Here is a 23852-nt window from a genome sequence, read left to right as displayed (position 1 = left end):
AGCAGCAGCAGCAGGAACAGCATCTTTTCCTTTTTTTCATTCTAAACATCCTGTGACTTGCATCCCTCGGTGGGAGATGCTCAGGGCGGAGGATGCGGTGCAGGGTGCGGGATGTGCGTGGCGGCGCGGTGCTGCGGTGGACCTCACATGGGACAGAGGCTTGTTTTTATTCTAACGCGGTGAGACAAGGTGCGTTTGTTTTCGTCATCTAACTTAAAAAAAAAAAAAAAAAAAGATAAATATAAAAAATGTCTAAGGCCAAACAGTGCGAGTCGGTGCGGGTGGTGGTGCGCTGCCGGCCCTTCGGCACCAGAGAGGCGGGGTGCGACAACATCCTGGAGGTGGATGACAAACTGGGACAGATCACCATCAGGAACCCGAGGGCGCCACCCGAGGAGCCCAGGAAGGTGTTCACGTTCGATTCCGTACATGGGTGGGACTCCACGCAGAGCGACATCTATGACGACGCGGTGAGACCCCTGGTGGAGTCCGTGGTCCTGGGCTTCAACGGGACCATATTTGCCTATGGACAGACAGGGACAGGTAAGACTCACACCATGCAAGGGGTGGTAAGGGACCCGGAGGGCAGAGGGGTGATACCCACGTCGTTCCAGCACATCTTCACCCACATCTCCAGGACCCAGAACCAGAAGTACCTGGTGAGGTCATCCTACCTGGAGATCTACCAGGAGGAGATCCGGGACCTGCTGTTCAAAGACAACAACAGGAAGCTGGAGCTCAAGGAAAGCCCCGACTTTGGCATCTACGTGAAAGACCTGTCCTCGGTGGTGACCAAGAACGCCACGGAGATCGAACACGTCATGAACCTGGGCAACCAGTCCAGGTCCGTGGGGTTCACCAACATGAACGAACGCAGCTCCAGGTCCCACGCCATCTTCCTCATCACCGTGGAGTGCAGCGAGGTGGGGCCCGACGGCGAGGACCACATCCGAGTCGGGAAGCTGAACATGGTCGACCTGGCTGGCAGCGAGCGCCAGAGCAAGACGGGCGCCAAAGGGAAGCGGCTGAAGGAGGCAACCAAGATCAACCTGTCTCTGTCGGCCCTGGGGAACGTCATCACGGCTCTGGTGGACGGGAAGAGCACCCACATCCCCTACAGGGACTCCAAGCTCACCCGGCTGCTCCAGGACTCGCTGGGGGGCAACGCCAAAACGGTCATGATCGCAACCGTGGGGCCTTCGCACAAGAACTTCGAAGAGTCCCTGGCCACGCTCAGGTACGCCAGCAGGGCCAAGAACATCAAGAACAAACCCCGGATCAACGAGGACCCCAAAGACGCCCTGCTGAGGGAGTACCAGGAGGAGATCGCCCGCTTGAAGGCGCAGCTGGAGAAGCAAGGGATGCTCGCAAAGGAGAGGAGGAGGATCAGGAGGAATAGCAAAAGGCTGAGCAGAAGCATGGGAGGCATGGAGGAGGAGATGCTCACAGAGAGGGAGGCGGAGGTTTTGAGGGCCCTTCAGGGGGAACCAGACGGGAGACTTTACCTGAAACAGGGCGAGGACTGCCCCAGGAGACTGATCTACCAGGGGGGCAGCGAGAGGCTGAGGCCCCTGAGCGAGCACAGGAAGAGTGTGGAGGACATGCAGTGGGACCAGGACGCTCTGCAGAAGATCATCGAGAAATACAAGGTACTGGTAAAGATTACACATCTCGTTATCAAAGCACCAATGTCTGGTTATTGTAGGAACAATGAAAAGATGCATAAATAATTGATCTCATGTTCTTTGTTCGCAGACTATGGAGAGCAAACTGTTAGTCGGAGGAAAGACGATAATCGATCACACCAATGAACAACAGAGGACGCTCGAGTTGAAGAGGCAACTAATTGCAGAACAGGTAATTTTTTTTTTAATTTATAGATCATTTTCATCTTTTAGTACAGGGAGAACAAAAGACAAATACAAAACATTGAACAATTACCCAAATTCAAGGTCCAGGGGTGATCAATAAATCCTAAAGACAAAGTATCAAACCCAGTACGTGCATACAGTCTCACTCATTGGCCAAGTTGGCTTGCCATTTCTGCCTTCGTTTTTCACATAAGTCTTTTTGGAGTCTGACTGAATAAGTCATTTGCTCTAGAACATGTAGTTGTTTTACAATATTAACAAAAGAGTCTGTAGTGGGAGCGTTTTTCTGGAGCCAACATTTTGTGATGGCCTTTTTACTTGCCGCCAGCAAGACCCTAAGTAGGTATATATCAGCTTTACTCAACCCATCTGGCATATTCCCAAGATAGAGAGTTGTGAACAATACATTCATATTAAAGCATAGGACCTTTGAAACCATTTTTGCCAGAACAGGTCATTTATATGAACTTTTTTCCCACATTGGAAACCTGACCATTTGTAAGGTTTCCCTCTTTGTATTGAATTCCAACTAAGCTGAAGGTTTGCCCCGTGATTTTCGCAGATAAGGAGCGAGCGAGAGATGCAGCAGCAGATGATGCTACAGGACGAGGAGACGGTGGAAATGAAGGAGACCTTCTCCTCCATGCAGCAGGAGGTGGAACTGAAGACAAAGAAGCTGAGGAGGGTAGGATGACTCACTCACAGGAGCAGTTAATCGTATTTGCACGTGAGGAGACGTCATAAGGGAGGTGGCTCGTGTGGCTCCAGGTTTCTCTAAACGGAGATATCTATTTTCTGATGTTTAGGAAATAATTCAATTCCTTGTTACTGTGTGTCTCCTCCAATGGCTAAGTTAGTTTCAGTAAGAGGTTAACTATCGATTTAGGCCATTTCCATGAAAACATGTGTTAACGTCTCTGATACGACTCTGCTCTGGACAGATCTACGCCAAACTACAGCTGGTGAAGGGAGAGATCAAAGACGTCATCGATGAACACGTCATGACCCGACAGGAGCTTGAACAGACACAGACCGAGCTCACCAGGGAACTCAAGTACAAGTAAGTACACTACCTGCATCACTGAATACACACAGATACATGTACAATACTACAGATTGTGTAGTTTTATTTTTACCGAGAAACTTTCGATCAATACTGTTTAATCATGGCCACATTGGATCATTACATGTAGGTTTTATTTAATTTTATTGGTTGTTGCATTAAATGTCACCCTGCTTTTACTATGATTATTATTTCACAAATCATTAAAAATTAGTTGAAATAATTAAAACCTTTTAAAATATATTTCTACTTTACACTAAAATATATTTTTTAAACTACCATGAGTGAGAGATTTTTACCTCATCAAAACGAGTGAGCAATAAAACCGTGAGGGCTCCATAAAACTTTAAACTGTAAACTACTCAAGTCTTAACAGCTTATTTATTTATAGGGCAGTGAGGCAATAAAACAATAAATCTGATTTGTTAACACTAATCTCAATTCTATGTGTATAACTCTGTCGATACTTTTCAATGTATGTTGTTGTGGTATGAATGAAATACTGCGGTTGAACTCATTCCTTTGGTGCATTTTGCAGATATCTCTTGATAGAGAATTTTATACCTCCTGAAGAAAAGAACAAGATCATTAAACGGCTGCACTTTGACGGTGAGGAGGACCAGTGGAGACTCAGGCCGGTGCTTCCACCAGAGAGGTCAGTGAATCCATTCATCAGTCATCTAAACAGACCATAATGCACAACAGTTGTGAGGTGTTAAGTCAAGGGTGCAAACATTCTATTACTTTAGTTGTTATAATTGAGGATGAAACACATTTTGTTTTATTCTGACCTTATTATCAGGAGTTAACTATGTCTATATTAAATGAAGATTTTATACAAAATCCAGTAATGTAGGGTTAGGGTAAAATATAATATATCTTAAATATAAGAAGGCATGACTCTCTGAAGAAAAGTTACCTTCACTATAAGACCTTCAATAAATTACAGAGCAATGATATAACAGAGTTGGAAAAGCTTTTTTTGTTTTGCTTCCAGATGCCAATATTTAGTCTTAAAATGTAAACATAAATCTACATCTTTTCTGCATGAGATATCCTGTAAAATATATTTTGTATATGTTATTAGAAATTATTATATTGGTCAGGCTCTAATTTTCATGTGATCATAGCATCTTTCAAAAAATGTTTACGTAGTGGTAACATTTGACCACTAGTGGGTGACAAAATCAAACCTTTTCCATCCCAAAGGAGTTTAAAATTGAAGGAGATTCTATAGTTTGAATAATTCATGTATTCTGTCTGCATCTTTCTCCTACAAAGGAAATCAGTCACCCTGGCCGCATTGATTTGATATATTATTATTATTATTATTTTGTCTATTTTAATTAAACTGTTATAAGCTGATAAAACAGGAGTGATTTATTTTGATTATCAGTTGACGGTTGTGGGACTTTCTGTTTTCCAGCAGCTTCCATTTCACCTGCTGAACGAACTCTAAGTGGATGTAACTGAACCCGGACCCTTCTGCTCCTCTGTCTTTTTTTCTCTAGTGCACCAATTCGGATCAAGAGACGTCCTCTGTCGGCCGTGGGATACAAGAGGCCAATAAGCCAATATGCACAGATGGCTGTTGCCACGGCAACTGGGGCCCCGTCGAGATACCAGGTCAGTGCTCAGATATTCAAGAGGACAGCTGGGAAAAGTACAGCTTGGGAAATATTGATCCTACGCTTCATATTATTAATGTTCAAAGACGCCCTCTTTGCTTGATGATGTGACGATGCTTGTAGCCATGGTGACCAATCACAGCCTAACTTGTTGCAGTGAATATGTGTAGAGATCAGTGTAGAGCAGGTTCTGTAAGTTCTCAAATAAAAGGCAGAACTGAAATAATAGCAAATTAATAGCATTGTACTGAAATGTATAACCTATCTGTGCAACACCTCATACACAATAACAATATAATAACACAATTCAGCATGATGTGCATTTTAATAACAGAATTTGAAACTCAAATGAAGAATGTGCTCATGCTTTGTTCCATGTTACATTGTTCTGAGTGTATAAATTAAGATTGAGCCGACATGGAGACTGTTATTTTTAAATATATATAATTAAACTTGGCATTTGCTGAAGATGTTTCATAATAGACCCAAGAGATTTAGTTGATTAACTCAATAACCAAAAGAGCTGGAACCCATGGAAGAGTCTAAATTGCTTGCTTGAGTTTTTTAATCGGTTGAGTCTATATTGAATTCACATTTACAGCAATTTATTGTGCTTTTATTGAAAGTGTTCATCATGTGGTGTTTGGGAAACGCTACTGAAGCCCAGAAAAATACTGTTAGACAAACAGTAACAACAACCAGTAAACTGTGGGATTTAATTTATTACAGAGACACTGTTATGGTGAGGATCATTGTCGGTGATAAGAAGCATCCTCATTTAAAACTGTTCCTATCTAGTCTACGTAATTGTTCCCCTCTATTAGCAAAAACTAATCAAAAATATCCTTTAATACTTTAATACTCCTCAAGCTCTTAAGTTTTAAAACACGCACAAAAAGGAGGATGTCCAGGATGTCTGGATCAAATGTTTACCTCTGTCAGTCCAGAACTGCTTAAAGGTGCAATGTAAAGGCTCTTATATACTTCTACGTATCCGTTTCTCGGAGAGGTCTCAGCGGGGGACAAAGAGTCTTTTTGATTTTTACTTCTCCGACGACTATCCGTCTAAAAACAATTCCCCGCCAAACCCATAGGTGGCGCAACGGAAGACGAGCTCAGAGAAGCCTACCCCATTTGGGAAGAAGAAGTCCACGTGTCTCTGTTTACATGTTAGCTTGCGTCCCACACACTGAACCATGGCAACTAACAGAACTAAATAAAGTGACACCCAGCGGGTCAATATGCTGATGTAATCGTTTCTTAGCGCAGCGGTTCCCCGGTCTTGTTTCCGAACTGTGTTGCTGATTCCACAGCTTGAATCTGCTTGAGGCTACATGTAGCTAGAAGCTACACGGAGCTAGCTCCCCCCCATCTTCCACACACAGTCAGCAGGGACTCCCGGCACTAACTACTACTATCCAGTGTTTGCTTCTAACCTGACGGTATTATAGAAACAGTGTCATGATAGAAATGGAAACGGGTCTCCAACATGAAGACGGATAGTTAGAAAAATCAGACATGTACGAAAAGCTGTCCGAAGCACTCGGAGAGGGCGTTTCACGACGGATAGGGCGGTCTTATCTGTCCGTAAAAGAAAAAACGGAGAGGCATAAATTTGCCTTACGTGTCTGTTATATCCGTTAACGTTTGTTTTGTTGCTGTGTGATTGTTTCCCTCCTGGGACAGATAAATAATTGATCCATCAAATAGAAGCAATCAAATGTTTACATAGCAGTTGGGAGATCATAGCAGGAAACAACTCTGTAACTCCACTGTTATCTCCTCCTACAGGCTGAGAACATCATGCTGCTGGAGTTAGACATGTCTCCACCGACCATGTTCGCCCTGAACCTTAACGGCGCTCACCTGGAGAGGGCCTTCTCTCCGAGGCTGCTGGGGGATCTCGTGCTGAATGTTCCGGTTAGAGAGAGGAGGGCTTCATCCTCGAGGGTCAGGAAGTCCCAATCCTGGTGAGAGAATGGCTGAGAAAGGCAGATGTTTTAACATTTGATAGATAGATAGATAGATTACTTTATTCATCCCCGAAGGGAAATTAAGTCGTCATAGCAGCCGGTATATTTGAATACAATAAAATACAATACAATAGAATAAAATTAAAAATATTGAGGTAGAAAGAATAAAAACAGAAACACAAGATAAATAGGTCGATAAGGTGCAGTGGCAAGATGATGGTAGTAGTACTGATGATATGATGGTAATGTTATTGTTACACAGTATATAAAAATAGTACAGTATATATAGTATATAATATAACATAATATATATTTATATATGATAGTAATTATACCAATACAATAGCAGTATATAGTAATGGCAGCCGCAACAGTATATATCATAATAATAAATATAATAATAATAATAACATGTACACATGTATAAATATGTGTATATAGACTTATATATACAAAGAATATACAGAGAGTATGATATAATATGATATGATATATAGTAGAGTTATAAATATAAGTATTTGACTATACAATAGATAATATAATATACTATGAGTTCTGTGAAGAATTGTTTAGAGTTGTATCAGGTTTTTCAGTCATGCCTCAAACTGCACTTTCCTCCCAAACATGTTGGATCTTTACCAATGTCAATTTGTGTTTTTATGGTCTCCAGGTATCAAGCACCACAAGCAGCATCTGTCACCTCTTCGTCCTCCTCCAGCGCTCTGACGTCAGCGTCTCAGAGCTTCTCTCCCGCTCACAGACGGAGACCTTCCTCTGCTGCCTTTCTCTCACAGGACGAGCCGGTTCACACAAGCCCCTGATTCTGATTCTGATTCTGATTGTGATATGTGTCCATAGATCTGTATTGCTGGACTGACCTGAGCTCAGGGTGGCACCAGGTTCTCCAGGGGCGTTAAGGAGAGGTGTGAGGGGGAATGTTAGGCCTTGATTTCCTGTCTTTACTTTTGAGTGAGAATGATTTTAGACAGCACGTATTCAACATAACCGGAGAGATCCCTTAAATCCAAAAGAATGTCTGACACATGAATGCAGAGGATGAATCTGTTCGCTGGCTTTTCCCTTCTGATAGGCAGGTTATGTTTTCACCCCTGTCTGTGTGGTTGTTTGTATTTATGCAAGATTATGCAAAAAACAACTTGACGGATTTCCACAAAACTTAGTGGAAGGATGGAGTATGTGTTGGGGAAGAACCCATTAAATTGTGGTTCAGATCTGGATCAGAGCACAGATCTAGGATTTAATTTGTCACTTTCTTTAACCTTGTAAGATAGGGCGTTTTAATTTGTTATTTTTTTACATTTTCACCATTTTCCTTAAGATGAATTAATGGATCTTGATGGGAAAAAAAAACAGGCACATTTAGGGAACTTATATCTATGAGTGGTTGGAATTTAGCGCAACTTGACTGAATCTAAAAGGACTGTTAGGCTTTTGGGGGGGGCGTGGTTCGAATCCAGGTTTGGCTGAGGTCTTTCTGGAGTTTGCATGTTCTCCCTGGTGGTTGTGTGTGGTTTTCTCCAGGTACGTCTTTCCCCCCCAATACTTCCCTGGGTGTGAGGTTAATTGAAGACTCTTAATTGATCGTAGGTGTGAATGCGTATGGTTGTTAGTCTCTTTATGTTGACCTTGCGATACGCTGGTGGCCTGAATCCCACCTCTCGCACCGATGGGATTGGCTCCAGCTCTCCCTGCCATCCTCAAAGAAAAAACTGTAGATATACTAGATGGGTGGATGTTGGGCTTTGGTCTAGTTTCTACTGGTCTACCTGAATAGCACAGATCAAACTTCCAAGCTTGGGAGATTTTTTCACGACTTGATTTCATTTCATGTTTTTGCAGACAATGGAGCATGATCTGGGCCCTTAAAGTTTGAGGGCCACCATTGTTTAGTGAAACAATGCTTGATGAATTGTTGTTAAAATGTTCACTCAACATTAATAGACTCTCACCTTAGATGCTATAGTTTGGATAATTCATGTATTCTGTCTGCATCTTTTTTCTACAAAGAAAAAAAACAATCACCCAGGTCACAATGATTTTATATATTATTATTATCACTACCATCTCTATTTAAATTAAGCTGTTAGAAAGCTGATAAAACAGGAGTGATTTATTTCAGGCTGATCTGTTTACCGTATGTGGGACTTATTTGTTTTCCAGCAGCTTCATCTGCTGAACAAACCGAAAGTGTATTTAAAGGTTCAGTGTGTGGAATTCAGTGACATCTAGTGGTGAAGTTGCACATTGCAGCTGAATACCCGTCACCCTTCAAACATGAAAAAGAACATGTGTTAAACTTCAGTTGTCATAAAAACTCAAAAGGTTTTTAGTTTGTCCAGTTTGCACGACTGTAAAAAAAACATGGCGGCCTCCGTGGAGATGATCCGCTCCTTATGTAAATATAAAGTTTTTAAATATAAAGGGTCCATTCTATGGGAAAGCAAACAATAATTTGTGCAATTTAGACGAAACACACAAGTGAAAACATCACTAGGATTATTTTAAATTCAATTTCTGCCAATAGTTTTCACCTAAATCCTACACACTGAATCTTTAACAGAATCTGGATCCTTCCTCTCCTCCTTGTGTCTTTATTCCCAGTGGCCCCAGAGATGGAGCGTGATCGGGGGCCCCTAAAGTTTCACGTTTAACTAAAACGCTTGATGAACTGTTGCTTGAATCTGTAGCTACTGTAACCGTGAGCCAAAAACATGTGAAGGAATCTTGCTGTGGATTTGCTGCCTTATTCTTATTCCCACACAGCTGAGGAATCGTTCAAAGTCCATGTTGCTTAAACTAAAATAAACTGAAATGATCTCCTGCAGTTTTTCCTTTCGTCCTGGATTTGACAGCTCAAATAAACACGTGTGTGTGTCAGTGTGTGTGTGTGTGTGTGTGTGAACCTGGGCTCTATATACAGTAAGGTGACGTCTCCCTCTTGGTCACATGACCCTGTACAGTAAGTCCAACATGGCAGCCCGAGTGGATCTTACGCGGTAACTCCAGCAGCTTCTCCACCGAGCTGAACCCGACCGGTCGAGCCAGGATGCGGGAGCGACCGAAGAGGAAGAAGGGCCGGACGTGGGCGGAAGCCGCTAAAACGGTACAGACACGGTCTGGCACGGCTCGGAAAGTGAAGTTAGCCCGAGTTAGCACGCTATGCTAATGCTAAGTGCTAACTCCGCTTGTCAACAAGTTGTGTGTTCGCGAGCAGCAGCGAGTGGTGGGACCCGAGCAGACACACACACACATAGTCCCCATTCACTAACACGTCCTACAAGTCACCCTACACAACACGTGGGTCGGTTGTTATATCTAACCCGTGCTAGCGTGGGGTTAGATACTCACATGAATGTTGCTAGCAGCCTAGCTAGCAGCCTAGCCTAGCATGCTAACGAGCTGGAAATGTCAAAACTCCCCAATCAGCTGTCTCCTAATTGGGTTTATTGTTGTTGTCTGTGGAGATTGTTTAGATTGTTTGTGATGATGCATTTTGCAACACACAACTGATGTTACATGCACACAACGTAGATTGAAAGTAGTGATACATGTAAACATCAATAAAGTATTAGTTTAGTGATCAACAAGAAGAGAGGAAAGTAAAAAGCACCACATGTTTGTGTTTGTGATGGTGTGAAAGGTTGTGGGCTCTTAGCTCATGTTGAAGTGTTTGTGGTTCTGCACATATACATTTTAATATCTTAGTGTTGATCACCTGTTATTTATTTAACAACATCCTTTATGTGCATTTTATCCAGAGAGTGAATCCAGCATCATGTCATGTTTCCGTTTAAATCTAATAATCTCAAAAACATCTGTGGTTTGGATTATTCTGACTATCGAATTCTGCATTTACACAATTAAAGGAGCTGTCAGAAGGTTTTAGTTAAACCCCAAAATGAAAATATCCTCATTATCTACTCAGCAATATGCTAATGAGGTGATTGGTGAAGTGTTGGAGTTCATAAAACACTTCTGTAGTCTCAGGAGTAAACAGCGTCTCACCCAAATCCAATCCTATATAAATAACTTCTTCTTTATCTATTGCATTAAGGAGGTTGAGAACATATACTGTTAAATGAAGATCCCTCTGCAGAATTGCATTATGGGTCCTGGATAATGTTGCATTGTTGTTGTTTGCAGGTGTTGGAGAAATACCCGAACACGCCCATGAGCCATAAAGAGATCTTGCAAGTGATCCAGAGAGAAAGACTTAAAGAAATAAGGTAGATATTCTCACTGTCCTCCTTCTGTTTACACTTTAGAGAGAGAGAGAGGGAGAGAGAGAGAGCTTTCTCCCTCCGTCATTGATTGATCACGTTCTTTCTTTTCTCTTGATCACATAGTCGGGATTATTTCCAAATAGAATTAATAATTGTTTCATTTCTTTTTTGTTCCATTCTCACTGTTCTCATCCAGAAGGTAAGAGAAAGGCTAGCCCCCCCCACCCCCCCTCAAACCCCACTTACCTTAACCAAACTTACTGCAATGCCACTTGGTTTGGTTTGACCTTTTGCATGTTATTAACAATAACATGTCTTAGATTCAGTTGCATAAAGACGCAGCGTTACACATACTTGTATTTATTTCACATGGACGTCCCAGAGCCACCTGTTGCATAAAAACACTTTATTTTCCCTATATTTTGCCATTATTGTAAAATATTTGTGACAAAACTAAACATGACATCTGATGACAGTGTTTTTATTTTATATGAAGGAAAGTTCAGTAATGTTACTTTGTGTAATCCAAAGGAATAATTAATAATAGTGTAAATTAATTAGACAAACAATCAAGCAGACATATCTGATCTCTTGCATGACTGAGCCTATGTTTGACTGGACCTCATGTGATATTTATGCAACAGGCAAGTTCATATCAGACTATTTTAATCTGAGATTAGCAGTCCTGATTAATAATAAGATCAGTTTTATGCAACTGATTCCTTATTAAAACATAGAGCAATATTACCACAGCTCCACTGACGTGAATCTGAACCGAACTCACACATGTCCTCTTGATGCATGACGGCCCTTCCTCCCCAGATATGAGTCCAGCCTTTTACCCCTTCTCGCGTCTTTCTCCCAAGCGCAATGATTTGTTGGGACAGATGTGTAATTTTTGCATTTTTCTCCCATGATCCAGTGGAACTTCACCGCTGGCATGTCTGAATGCGATGCTGCACACAAACTCTCGTGGCGAGGAGGGGATCTTCTACAAAGTTCCAGGCCGAATGGGAGTCTACACGTTAAAGGTTCGTCACACTGAGAAGAAGCAGTTTTTATGACTCAGCGCTTCTAGTTAAAAAGTGCTGCTTATTGTGAAAATATAAACATGACCAGCTAATCAAGATTAGTCAGAAAATCTGCACTGTGAGATAAGTTTTGTCGTTTGAGATGACTGTACACTTGACACAGAGTTTTTCTTTTCTTGCCCTCCTCTGCCTCCCTCCTCCTCTGCTTGATCTATCCACCTTAAAACATTATACTGAATGCGCTCTGTTATATTTAATGTAGAAGGACATCTCAGACGAGGCGAAGGAGCTGTCTGAGGAGAGCTCCGACGAGAGCAGCGACAACCTCTCAGACTCCAGAAGCTCCGAAAACAACAGCATCTCCCAGGAGGGCAGGAGAGGACGCTGGATGCGCAGAGGTACTGTTCACTGGTTATTAATAACTCATTAATAACACATTGTACATCACTGCATCAGTTAAGGTAGTTATATATTGGCACAGTATTTGGACCATCTCTTAAACCTGATACTTGTTGGCATAGTCTGGATTTGCTTGATCGCATTTTCAGTTGCTTGAGCTGCTCCCCCCGCGACCCGACCCCGGATAAGCGGATGAAGATGAGATGAGCATTTTCAGTTTATACTTCTTGCAGATTTTAACATAAAATATAGTTTATTGTTCAAGGAAAGTTCCGAAAAACCGGAAGAAAAGAAAGATATTTCCTTCTCCATCTCCTTGATCGATAATAACATATTAACGAAGACATATTGCTCTGTCCGTTGGTATATTTTGACTGATTGGTTTCTGAGCTGTATCACGGCAGTAGGAGTTGACGCCCCGTCTCAGCAGCAGTTTGAAACTCACTGCGGAAACACAGGAAACCAGCTGAAGCAGCGGTAGACGAGGCAAGTTGAGGGAAAGTGGCTTCACCGCTTCAGAAAACATAAATGACACCATCTCATCCACCAATATTTCCCTGGAATATACTCAGAGCGTCAAACATGATGATGGCAGAAGGTGGGTTTTGTCTTTAGAGAAACGAGCTGTGTCCGTGATGTTTTCTGTCACACATGATCATCGCATTGCAGCAGTCTCTCTCTCTCTCTCCGAGGAGTCAAATCCTCGGCTGTGAATCGCACACCTGATTGTTCCTGATTGAGCCTTTTCCTCAAGTGCCAATTATTTTGTTTTCCTCAGGCCGTGCTCTCACCGACTCTCATTATTTGTCCTCCGCCACTTGAACATTCGTAAGCGACTGTTTAAACAGGAAACTGTATGTTTTGCAGTATGACCCGTGCCCACTTCCTCATAATGCACACGTTAGGCGCTGCCAAGCAAGTGGGCGGGCTCTGATAATGTAGTATTTTTTAAACTAATCAATTCAAAGAGCCACAAAGTCAAATGCATATAAAGCGAGATCCAAAGGAAACAAGTGGGACATCTACGGTATGTAGAAGGGATGTTTTAGTGGAGATAGACAGCAGAGGGGGTGGGGTTCTTATAACTAATCTTCCCATTCAGATGCTCAGTGCTTTTTTTTTAGTGATGTGACATTTTCGCAAGGTAATGTAATCTGCCTCTTTGTGCACCGTGTTGGTTTCAGTTTCGTCAACACAAAAGCACGATGGGATCGAGTCCGTACGCCACCCTCAGGAAGTGTATTTTGTAACATCTGTTTTGTGCCTTTTTTTTCATTTTCGTAGTTCCCTCCAAGCCGTCGTCGCCGCAGCCTCGGTGCTCGTCGCCCTCCGTGCCCTCCAGTAAACTCATCTCGCCCTCGCAGAAGCACGGCAAGAAAGCTCTGAAACAGGTACGGGAATTTGGATCTTATTTCTTTTCTTTTTTTTCTTGCATTCAAGTAGTTTCTCAATGGAGTTGACGTTTGTACTTTCTGTGTAAGCACACATCTCAGAGGTTGTGAGTTCCTGCCGCACCCTTCTGCAACATCTCAATACATCCTCACGAATTATACTTATGTGTATATTTTATTTTGCTGTAATGTAACAAGATGCACATTCAGATTTATCTATCTCTGCATATTTAAATTCACATATCTCAAGTTTTTGGTGACACATTCTTGATAAAGTCAACGTTATCTTCCAATTCCCTGTTGCAGACTATTTAAAACCAAGGAGGTGTTTGTGAGAGTTGCCTACAGCAGGTTTTACAGTATTATGTTCCCACAATCCACCCATTCAACACCTTTCTATCAGCTGCTTTGTGTATTTTGTGTTCCATTTAATTTGATACCAATTGGTTGCACAGCTTGTAATTCACTCCATCTGTGCTGGTGTGGATTTTCTGCTCTGTAAGAACAATGTTAATTCATTCATTGGATCTATGGCAACACTAGAAGGTCTGAAATATCAGTGTTTGAGAGAACTAGTGTAAAACGCCCTCCAGGGACTTCCTACACGTTTCAAACCGACTTCTTCTCTTCACCCTTTTGACATTGTGCTTCTGAGGTGATCTGACGTCCTGACAGATTTACGAGGAGATGGTTTATGCTTTTGTTATGCATCCTGTGTTTCCCTGCTGCTGCTGCTGCTGCTGTTTTGTAGCTGTTATTCAAGTGGCTGCAGTTGGGTAGTTGCAGGGAAACCGAGGGTTACACACATTCACACTCTTTTTCTCACCCTGCTGCCTGTTCCCCTCATTGTTTTCCGTTTCAGGCCTTGAAGCAGCAGCAGCAGAGGAACCAGCGCAGACAGGGGGGGGGGATGCCGACCACCTCCAGTCCCAGACTGCTCCTGAAAACCATCAAAGACATGGCTGACAACATAACTCCAAAGGCTGGTAGGTGGTAGCTGTTATACTGTCGGAACGGAATATGAGGAACAGAGGTGTCATTTTCCATCAAGTGTTCATTGTATGATATTTCACACGGTTTTGAAGGTAAATGACAGATGCAGTCCTTGGTTTTTGGTCTTATTCAATTGCCTGAGACACAGATCTCGGTCCTGCAGTTTCTCAGAGCTTTTCCTCCTCTTCGTCTTTCCCAGCAGACTCAGGCCATCCGGTCGTACAGAGGAAGGTTCCTCAGAGGGCAAGTCGCCTCAGTGCAGGTCAGTCTGACATCTGCCTTAATTCAGTGAAGGGGTTTGGACATCAGAGGGGAAAGAGCTGGTTGATGTCGACAAATCCCATGAAAAGATTGAAACTAATTATGAAACGTATTGCCCAGTGTTGTCAAAGCCTGGTCAAGCATTTCCCTTTTTGCACTAGACTATTGTTGTCATCACAAACCACACTGTCACATTCATGCTCTTGATTAAATCAGACTCGGTAGTTTATTTTGAGTCAATCCCACATTTAATGACCAAATGTGTATTAATCCACTGAAAATAGACAAACAACAAATGGTCTGTTTCTTATGTTTGTGTAGCATTTACTTAAACCTACAGTGCCTGGCTGTTTGTGGGGCTTATTGAAGTAAAGCTGCATATTTATGGAATGTTCGAAAATAATAGATGAGTACATCATTAGTGATTTGTTTAAGGAGAGCAACACCAGCTTTTCTCTTTTAAAAACTGTTTCAAAATAAGTTTATTGCAAACTTACATGTGCCTGCTTGAATAAAACTACAATGAATTAAATGCTTTCTCTTTAGACCTCAGGAACAAGGGAATTATACAATAATTTATGCGACTAATTTTGCAAAGTTCAGCTGAAAGATTGAGTCTTGGCTAATATATCTGTGTTGTTTTGTCTTGCAGGGCAGATCAAACGTACCAAGTGTACCATCGACGTGGAGACTCCAGACTCGATCCTGGTGAACACCAACCTGCGGGCGATCATCAACAAGCACACCTTCTCTGTCCTACCCTCCGACTGCCAGCAGAGGCTGCTCAAACTCCTGCCTGAAGTTGACCGGCAGGTGGCTCTAGACCTTTAACGCTTCTTTTAAGTTATCACTGTAGAACTTCTCAACTATCTCAGTGTAGTTCAGAAACTGGACTTGTGGTAGATTTAACAGCGTTGTGTATGTAAGATGAGCACAGAGTCGATGTGCTGACACAGAGATTTAGATTGTGTCATAACATTGTGCCTCCTCTCCTCAGGCTTGTATTGACGGACTTCTCAAGGTCACTAGTTCTGCATTAAACAACGAGTTCTTCACATCAGCGGCTCAGTCTTGGAAGGAGAGACTGTCTGAGGGTAAGTGGGAATTTCTTTCAACGAATGATTACAGAGAATTAACAGAATTCACAGAAACATGTCATCTAAAAAACAATTGTTCACATTTTTTCTTTACAGGGGAATTCACGCCGGAGTTGCAGCTACGAATGCGTCAAGAAGTTGAGAAGGAAAAGAAAGTCGAGCTCTGGAAAGAAGCCTTCTTCGAAAACTATTACGGTGAAAGGTAGGTTCTCCTGGAGTCATTTTAATTTTGATAATTTCTTGATTTTATTCTTTAGATTTTCCAGACGCCAAAAGACATTTTTTATCAAAAACACATTATTCATAAGATCTTTTCTTTTCTCTATTTATTTTAAAGCTAATTTCAGAAATCCATTGTTACTAAGTAGTAGCATTAATTCAGATCCTCCACTTTACAGGATTAGAATCACACATGGTAGGATTTCTTCTGGTAAACATACTTATATTATTTGTATTATATTATCACACTGCATAAAATTGCTTTGTATCCAGCAACAACATATTGCTTCAAGACAAAGTCAAATGTCATTGAATGAGGTTGAAGCTCATTGATGATTGTGTGTCAAGGTGTAAATAGAAGCCGTTATAAGTTTAAATTAAAAAAAAAAATTGACTGATACCATAATGTTTCATCTACAAAACAATACTACAGATGAAAATATAGTTTTTAGTATGTTGTTACTGACACAAACACAAATACAAACACATATTTGTTTTGTTTTGCTAAAATTTTCTCTAAAAACCTCAGTGGTTAATAAATAAATAACATTTGACTTTTGTCTCTCTTCTGACTCTCCCCTCTGTTCAGTTCTGGGCTCAGCTATGAAGAATCCAAAGAGCTGACGAGGGCTGATCAGAATCAGGCGTGTGCCAGGCCCCCCCAGGCCCCCCCCCATCAGACAAGACTGGCCACTCAGGCATCAGAGGAAGCCAAGGGCAGAAAGGAGAGCAGCCAGGCCGATGCTGCTGCTGCTGCTGCTAAAGACGTGAAGACAACACGGGCGTCGTCGCTGGAGCCTCCGAAAGCATCGCCCGCTGTGAAGGAGCCGGTGGTCGCCACGGAGCCCATGAAGACCCGGCGCTCGCAGCACGCCGAGGAGCGGAGGCTGAGCGCCACGGCACAGACGGAGACGACACCTGCGGTGAGAACACCTGCAGCCGAGAGTCGGACTGAGAGGAGAGCGGTGGCTGCGCTGCCGGAGAAGGAGCCGAAAGAAGAAGTGAAGGAGGAGAAACCCAATCTGCCCCCATCACCTGTGAAGAAGAGCCCTCCCCCCCAAAAGGGCAGTTCAGAGATAAAGAAGGATCCACCGATGGATCCATCGATGGATCCATCGATGGATCCACCGATGGATCCACCGATGGATCCACCGATGGCTGTGGTTAAACCTGCTGAGAGCGAAGAGGTCCTCCCTGAGCCCGGTGGCACCGCGGAGCCTCTGAAGAGAAAATCTGTCAGTGAGACGGAGGCTGAGCTGACACCAGAGAAGAGACCACGGATGTCCTCAGTGTCCTCCGTGTCTTCGGTCGCCTCCGTTTCCCCCCCGGCATCGTCCACATCCAGCCCTCAGACACCGACGGGAGCGACGAATCCGAGGGTTCCACCGCTCAAGGTCAGTCTCATCTGGAGTCGTTTCATTAGCTGCTGTGGAAAAGTGTTAATTTCTCATTTACTACATATATAAGAATATCTAGAAATCGTCCCTTACATGTCTTTCCTTTCTCGTTTCAGATCCCAGTGTCAAGAATCCTTTCCGTTCCTGTGTCCCCGAGCCAAGTCTCACCCAGGACCCCAGGCACCCCCCCGCTCAGCAGCCCGGGCCGCACAGGTGCTCGCACTCTGGCTGACATCAAAATCAAAGCCCAGCTCGCCCGAGCCCAGCGAACGGCGGCGGCCGCGGTGTCGTCTGCCGCAAAGGGGGCGGTGCCAGGCCCGGGGCCAGGAGGGGGCAGTGGTGAGCAGACTCATCCTTCACCCAGGTCCTGCCCAACATCCCCCCAGACACCAACCAGGTTACAATCCACCTCCTGCACCGGCCATCAGAGCAGTCCTCCTTCTCGACCGCTGGACTCCTTAACTCAGATGAACCCAAACGCGTCTCACACATCTTTATCAAACAAACCTCAAAATACTTCAACACAATCTTTATCTGTGCAACCTAAGGGACCGGAAAACCCGGCTCCCGGTGGATCCTCGACCAGGACCAGCTCCTGCATCCCGGCCAACAACCCCCTGGTCTCTCAGCTCCTGCAGGGCAAAGAGGTTCCGCTGGAGCAAATCCTCCCGAAGCCACAGTGCAAGGTGGAAGTGGAGATGTCCAACTTTCCCTCTGGGAGTAAAGGGAAGACGTCCCACTCTGCTGAGCACAGGGCCGATGTGCACATGTCTCACCAGTTCAACACAGCAGCACGAGCGGGAGTCTTCTCCGAATACTCGAGACACCACAGGGAACTTCCTGACAAGGAGACTCAGGAACAGATCCTCCAGGCGCTGATGCAGAGGAAGCTCCAGCAGCCCCAGCCCTATGGAGTGTTGGGGCCTCAGTTCAAGACCCATCAGCTGGTGCATGCAGAGGATCATCAGGCCAGGATTTGCGTTGGCTTTTTGGGTCGTAAGAGGATTCCCAGGCCGGCCATGACAGGACACTACCTGCTCAACGTGTCCACGTACGGCCGAGGACCAGAGAGTAAAAGACTGCATCAGTCTGCCATCCCCAACACGTCGGTGTTTGGTTTAAAAAGGGAAAACCTAGAAGTAGAGCCGGTGGCGAAGGAAGAAGAATCAGTCAGGAAAGTTTTCTCTCCTGTTTCCGGGGTTAAACCGGAGCAGCAGGGAGTCACGATAACCAGGTCTGAAGAAGCAGCGAGTTTTCCACACGGCTCCAACGTGAAAACTGAGCCGGGATCAGAGGAGAGTGCAGCCGCTGCCGACCACAGCAGCACCGGTGCCACAGCCAAAGACACCAGCAGCTTTCCCCAGTCCCACCGAAGGCACCTCCAGCTCTGCAATAGTAATCAAGGAAGCTCCGAGCCATATCTGACCCGAGTGGACGCCGGTCACCAGCAGCCGCCGGCCTTCCACACCCAGAGGACGCTCGACCATCAGGAACCTGTGGAAGCTTCGTGCTTCGGCGGCACGATCAGCATGTCCGTACCTCACACTCTGAACCGCAGCACCGCCGGCACCTGCTCCTCGGCGTCCTCGTCCGAGGCCGACGGCAGCGGCGGCGTCCACGGCAGCGTCATGTCCTTCTCAGTGACCGTCACCACCATCCCCGCCGGTCACCCGCTCGACCACAGCAGCCAGGGCGAGCCCTCGCCCGAGCAGTCCTTCATCGAGGGCTCCAACATGGAGGACGTGCAGTCTGCGTGTTACTGCCGCCTGAAGGCGATGATCATGTGCAAAGGCTGCGGCGCCTTCTGCCACGACGACTGCATCGGGCCCTCCAACCTGTGCGTCTCCTGTTTAGTGGTGCGATGACGTGAAGTGGAACCAGAAGCGGTTCAGGCAGGATCGGTGCAGAACGGGATGAAGCATGTTCGCCAAGCTCCAGAGAAAACAGCCAGCACGTGTGTCTGTGTGTGTGTGTGTGTGTTTGTGCGTGTGTGTGTGTGTGTGTGTGTGTGGTCGCTGCTGGAAAGCTGAGGATTTACACTGGATGGTCTTTTGTTTCACCAACGTCTGAGAGAAGTTGTTTTTGTGCAATCGTTTGGGTAGAAATGTCAAATCAGTTTCCAATCAGAGGAGTAAAGTGTCAGATTTGTGGCAAAGATACAATCTGGCAATGTTTGCACTTGGCTAGGATTAGTGTTATATATATATTTTAATATATATACATATATATATATATGTATATGTGTGTGTGTAGTTTTTAAAAAAGGAGGGAAAATGAATGTTGATATTTTTGTAGAACGTAATGACTGTTGTGTGATAGACTTACACTCTTTATTATTATTATTGGGCCTAATCAGTCGCGATTAAAAGGCAAAAAAAAGGGCGCTTATGATAATCATGGGTTGTAGAGAACCTCCTATTCGGCATTTCTGCACGCATGGCAGGGAAGTGCAACTTACAGCAACTATTTTTATTATAAAAAACTCTACATTTATTACTGAACACACTCGGATTCAAAAGCTAGAAAGAACGTGTATAGTTTTAGATGGAGAATATTAATAATATGGAATTTTTTGAACGGTGACTTTATAAGAAGAATCAACAATCGCGTTGTTTTTAACTGCTGACGGGTGAAGCACTTGAAAACCACCCGGAGACGAGAGGATCACTGTGTACAGCACTTAAATCCAAACACACGGAAGAAGAAGAATCATTTATATAAATATATATATATGTTTAAAAAAAAAACGTTTTTACAAATCAAGTCTTTTCCTATCGTATGAACCTGCTTTTATTTTTACCCCAAAACGTTTGTAGATATGGTCTGGATATGGGTTTCCTCGTGCGTGTGTGTCTGTTCACATGGATCAGCAGTGGCAAAGTAAAACACTCGACAGCGGGGGGGTTATTCACTGTACATATTTGCTCATGTATGATATATATACACTTAGATGTAGAAAGATTTTATTTTATCGGTGCAGTACACTTCGCGCGAGCATATCCAGCTTGTTTATTTACAAAATATGATTTTCACTGTGGAAAACGGAGACGGAGAAAAATAAGTCAATTGTGCTAAAATGCTTTATTCTGAAATGACTCAGCACAGCACGTTTCTGGAGGAATAATTTGGACGTGACACAGACTAACAGGAAGGTGCGACGTTTCACATGTCAACATTTCAAACGGCCTTTCTCCTGCAAACTGAGGGAGGAGCCCTCCGTGTTAATGTGGTTTTATGAAGTGTTACATGCACACAATGATGCTGTGTCACGCACAATGTGTGTGTGTGTGTGTCTGTGGTGTACAACAGGGAACCAGCATGTGCTTTATGATCGTGTCAACACAACAAACCCATTAATGTGCAGAAAGGCCAGTGTGAAGTGTTCCTGCCGCAGGTCTTTCCGGGTGCTCGTTTTTACTGAAATTTAAGATGCATCATTTATATTTCAGTGGTGCAAAGTAATTTTTTTTTTTTTTTTTTTTTTATAGCAATCATTTCCAAGGTAATATGCCAAAGTCACCTTAAGAAAACAAAAAATAATCTGAACTTGTTTTTAATGTCTGACTAGTTAATCAAAGTAATATATTTTAATTAATATATTTTAATATAAATAAAAAAAATCTATTTGCTAATTGTTTTTGACAAATCAACAGGGTATTTACTATAATAATAATATTAATAATAATAATATATTGGCTGTCCGCTGTTTCCTATAATTTAGTGGTGAGCGGACAGACCCACAAACAGAGAATCACTCTCTGTTCGACCCAAGTTTTTAAACACATCCATTCATTCTGTGTATCTTTCCATAGAGATGTTGTCTCATGTGTTTGTGTCATCACCCAATGAAAACAAAATGTGTGTCACTCAAATCACAACGTTTAGTTCAGTGGATTAATCCCAAATCAATATTTGAACGTCTCTGATATAAAGGGAGTGTGAGTTGTGTTGTTTGTTGGTTTCCAGATGGTAGAGCTAGAATCTGGAGAAGTTTCCACAGATGTAGTTTAGTCACGTCACTAAAAAAAACTGATTCTGCTAACACCAAGCCAATTCACTATCCCCTCTTTGAATAGTTAGGTCTTATCTTTGGTGGAACATGATGGTAGAAAAGTGTGTGTGGGGGGGGGGGGGACTGTGCTGCGACAATAAGGTTAACGAAGATATTCAATCGCAGCAGAAACGGCAGCTCACATCTCTGATAATGACTGAAACATGAAACATGACCCAGAAGCAGCAGCAGCAGCAGCAGTCGTCCTCCTTCTCCTCCAGGTCACTGTCACGCTCACCTCTGTGTGTGTGTGTGTGTCTGTGTGTGTGTCTGTGTTTGTGTGTCTGCACGTAGAAGCTACCACCGCCGTTTATTTAAAAAAATGTCACGTTCGTCACTACAGGTGAAGTTGTTTTTTTTTTAACGTGTCTCGTGTCATTTTTGTCTCCATTTTAAACTCTGGTTGAATGTAATATAGTAATCAGCACTTGTAAGCAAAGTGTATTTTATCAAAAGTTATAGACTATTATGAATAAACAATGAATAGAAAAGCACTTTTTTGTGTGTGTCCTTTGTGTTTCACTGACGGAGGAGGAGCAGTTCTAAAAGGTTCTCTGTGGTTCTGAGGGAGTTTGGTGAAGTTTGAAAAGAAACACAACAGCTTGTTTCACAGCAGCGCCACCCACTGGTCTGTGTAGGTCAGTACTACTCAACTTGGATAAGAGGAAATAACAAACCACAGACGCGTCCAGAAACCTGCTGAATATTTTAAAACTTTAATATACAGTGCTTCATGAATCATTACTAAAAACACAGGTGGTAAAAATCAAATCAAAACAAATAAATTACACTAGAAAAAAAAAAACAAGCACTTGAGATTCCGTTGTTTTCCCTATAGTGTGAACCCCATATGAAAATAGCATAGAAAGTCTGCAACATAGATTTTCATCCATATATATATCTTCTAATATTTAGCTAAATAAACCTTTGACCCAAAAATGTCCCTTAATGAACCATCTGGATGAAACGAGGACTTTTACGGCCTCATCTTCACTTCTACTTTTAAAACAGCTTGAAATTCTTTTTTCCCATGACAATTCCCCCCTTTGTGAGAATCTCGAGATGAGCCCAAATAAAGAGGAGATGTATAAATTAACATTACCAAACGTGAACAGTCTGCAAAACTTGTTTTTCTCATTGACTGGAGTACGGATAAACATTTGACCTCGAGCTGTCACACACACGCGCACACACACACACACACACACACACACACACACACACACACACACACATACAGACACACACAGACACACAGGCTGTGCATAGACCCAGGTTTAACTTGTGGAGTAACTGGTAATTGGAGCCGTTTCTCCCCCAACTCCCCACTGTGGTTTGTCCTTTAAAGGAAAATAACCCTTTAACCTATTTGTTGCTGCGGCAACAGAAGCTGGCTCGGGGCCGAAGGGCTTAGCGTGGAGATATGTGGCGAGCGAGAGGAATCAAAACACAGCGTTTCCATCGCTGCTATCAGCAACAGGGTGACACAATAACAGGAGAGCATAGAGACACACTGTGGGTGTGACGTGTGTAAACACTGAGCCGACACCGACTTGAATCACACACAGGGAAGGTTTGATGTTGTGGATTCTTTCCCAAACCACCACCAGGCTTCAGCAGACTTGTATTTATATAATGTTACTCTATTTGCACATTTCTCTCATTGAATTATTTAAGTTTCCCTCGACGTGAACATTAGCAGAGTCGTGTGGAACTGGAGCAGCGGCCGACCCACATTCAGGTTTTAACAAAGTGGAACAAATATTGTTTAAATTCAGACATGTCACATATTGCTCAAAAGGGCTTTACTGTGAATATTCCCCTTAAGTGTGAAAATGATGCTTCTGCCTTTTTATCTGTTTTCGGATATTAAATAATTTATTGTCAAAAACGTTCACTTTGTGCTTCGTGTAAAAACTCCAACGTTGTAGATGTTGATGTGAGTCTTTAAAAGCAACAGAACATTTTAGAAATCTCCGATAAAAACCTGTAAACTTTGACCCAAGTCAGATTTTCACAAAAGTAGAATCTTTTAAGCACTAAATATGATTAAAACATCACTGCACTTTTTCAGGAATCTACAAAATCGGACTTAATAGTGGTTTGCAGCTAGAACTTCTATTGCTTATTGACTTTAACTCAATTTGTATCAGTAAATTATTAACAACAGTTTGTGGCAGGTGTCAAATTTAAACTTTGGCTGAAATATCAGGTGAAGAAAACATGTGGTGGAG

The 23852-nt window shown here is 43.1% G+C and overlaps 2 protein-coding genes across 2 annotated transcripts; both read left to right on the top strand.

Annotated features, from left to right (window-relative positions):
- The first annotated feature begins 248 nt into the window (after nucleotides 1-248).
- Nucleotides 249-7356, top strand: kif3cb (kinesin family member 3Cb). Its single transcript, XM_061082171.1, has 8 exons — nucleotides 249-1649; nucleotides 1756-1857; nucleotides 2434-2556; nucleotides 2813-2931; nucleotides 3473-3589; nucleotides 4446-4560; nucleotides 6354-6532; nucleotides 7206-7356. The coding sequence occupies exons 1-8, from the start codon at nucleotides 249-251 to the stop codon at nucleotides 7354-7356; spliced, it is 2307 nt and encodes a 768-aa protein (XP_060938154.1).
- Nucleotides 7357-9520: 2164 nt separating this feature from the next.
- On the top strand, nucleotides 9521-19556 carry asxl2 (ASXL transcriptional regulator 2). Its single transcript, XM_061083104.1, has 12 exons — nucleotides 9521-9659; nucleotides 10700-10782; nucleotides 11702-11810; nucleotides 12073-12208; nucleotides 13494-13600; nucleotides 14463-14586; nucleotides 14793-14855; nucleotides 15507-15667; nucleotides 15852-15948; nucleotides 16048-16153; nucleotides 16760-17564; nucleotides 17684-19556. The coding sequence occupies exons 1-12, from the start codon at nucleotides 9603-9605 to the stop codon at nucleotides 19430-19432; spliced, it is 3597 nt and encodes a 1198-aa protein (XP_060939087.1). The 5' UTR covers nucleotides 9521-9602; the 3' UTR covers nucleotides 19433-19556.
- Nucleotides 19557-23852: the final 4296 nt, after the last annotated feature.

Source organism: Limanda limanda, chromosome 12, assembly GCF_963576545.1.
Source record: "Limanda limanda chromosome 12, fLimLim1.1, whole genome shotgun sequence".
Lineage (NCBI taxonomy): Eukaryota > Metazoa > Chordata > Actinopteri > Pleuronectiformes > Pleuronectidae > Limanda > Limanda limanda.
The sequence above is the reverse complement of the archived record's forward strand: the minus strand, read 5'-3'. Positions and strand labels throughout refer to the sequence as shown.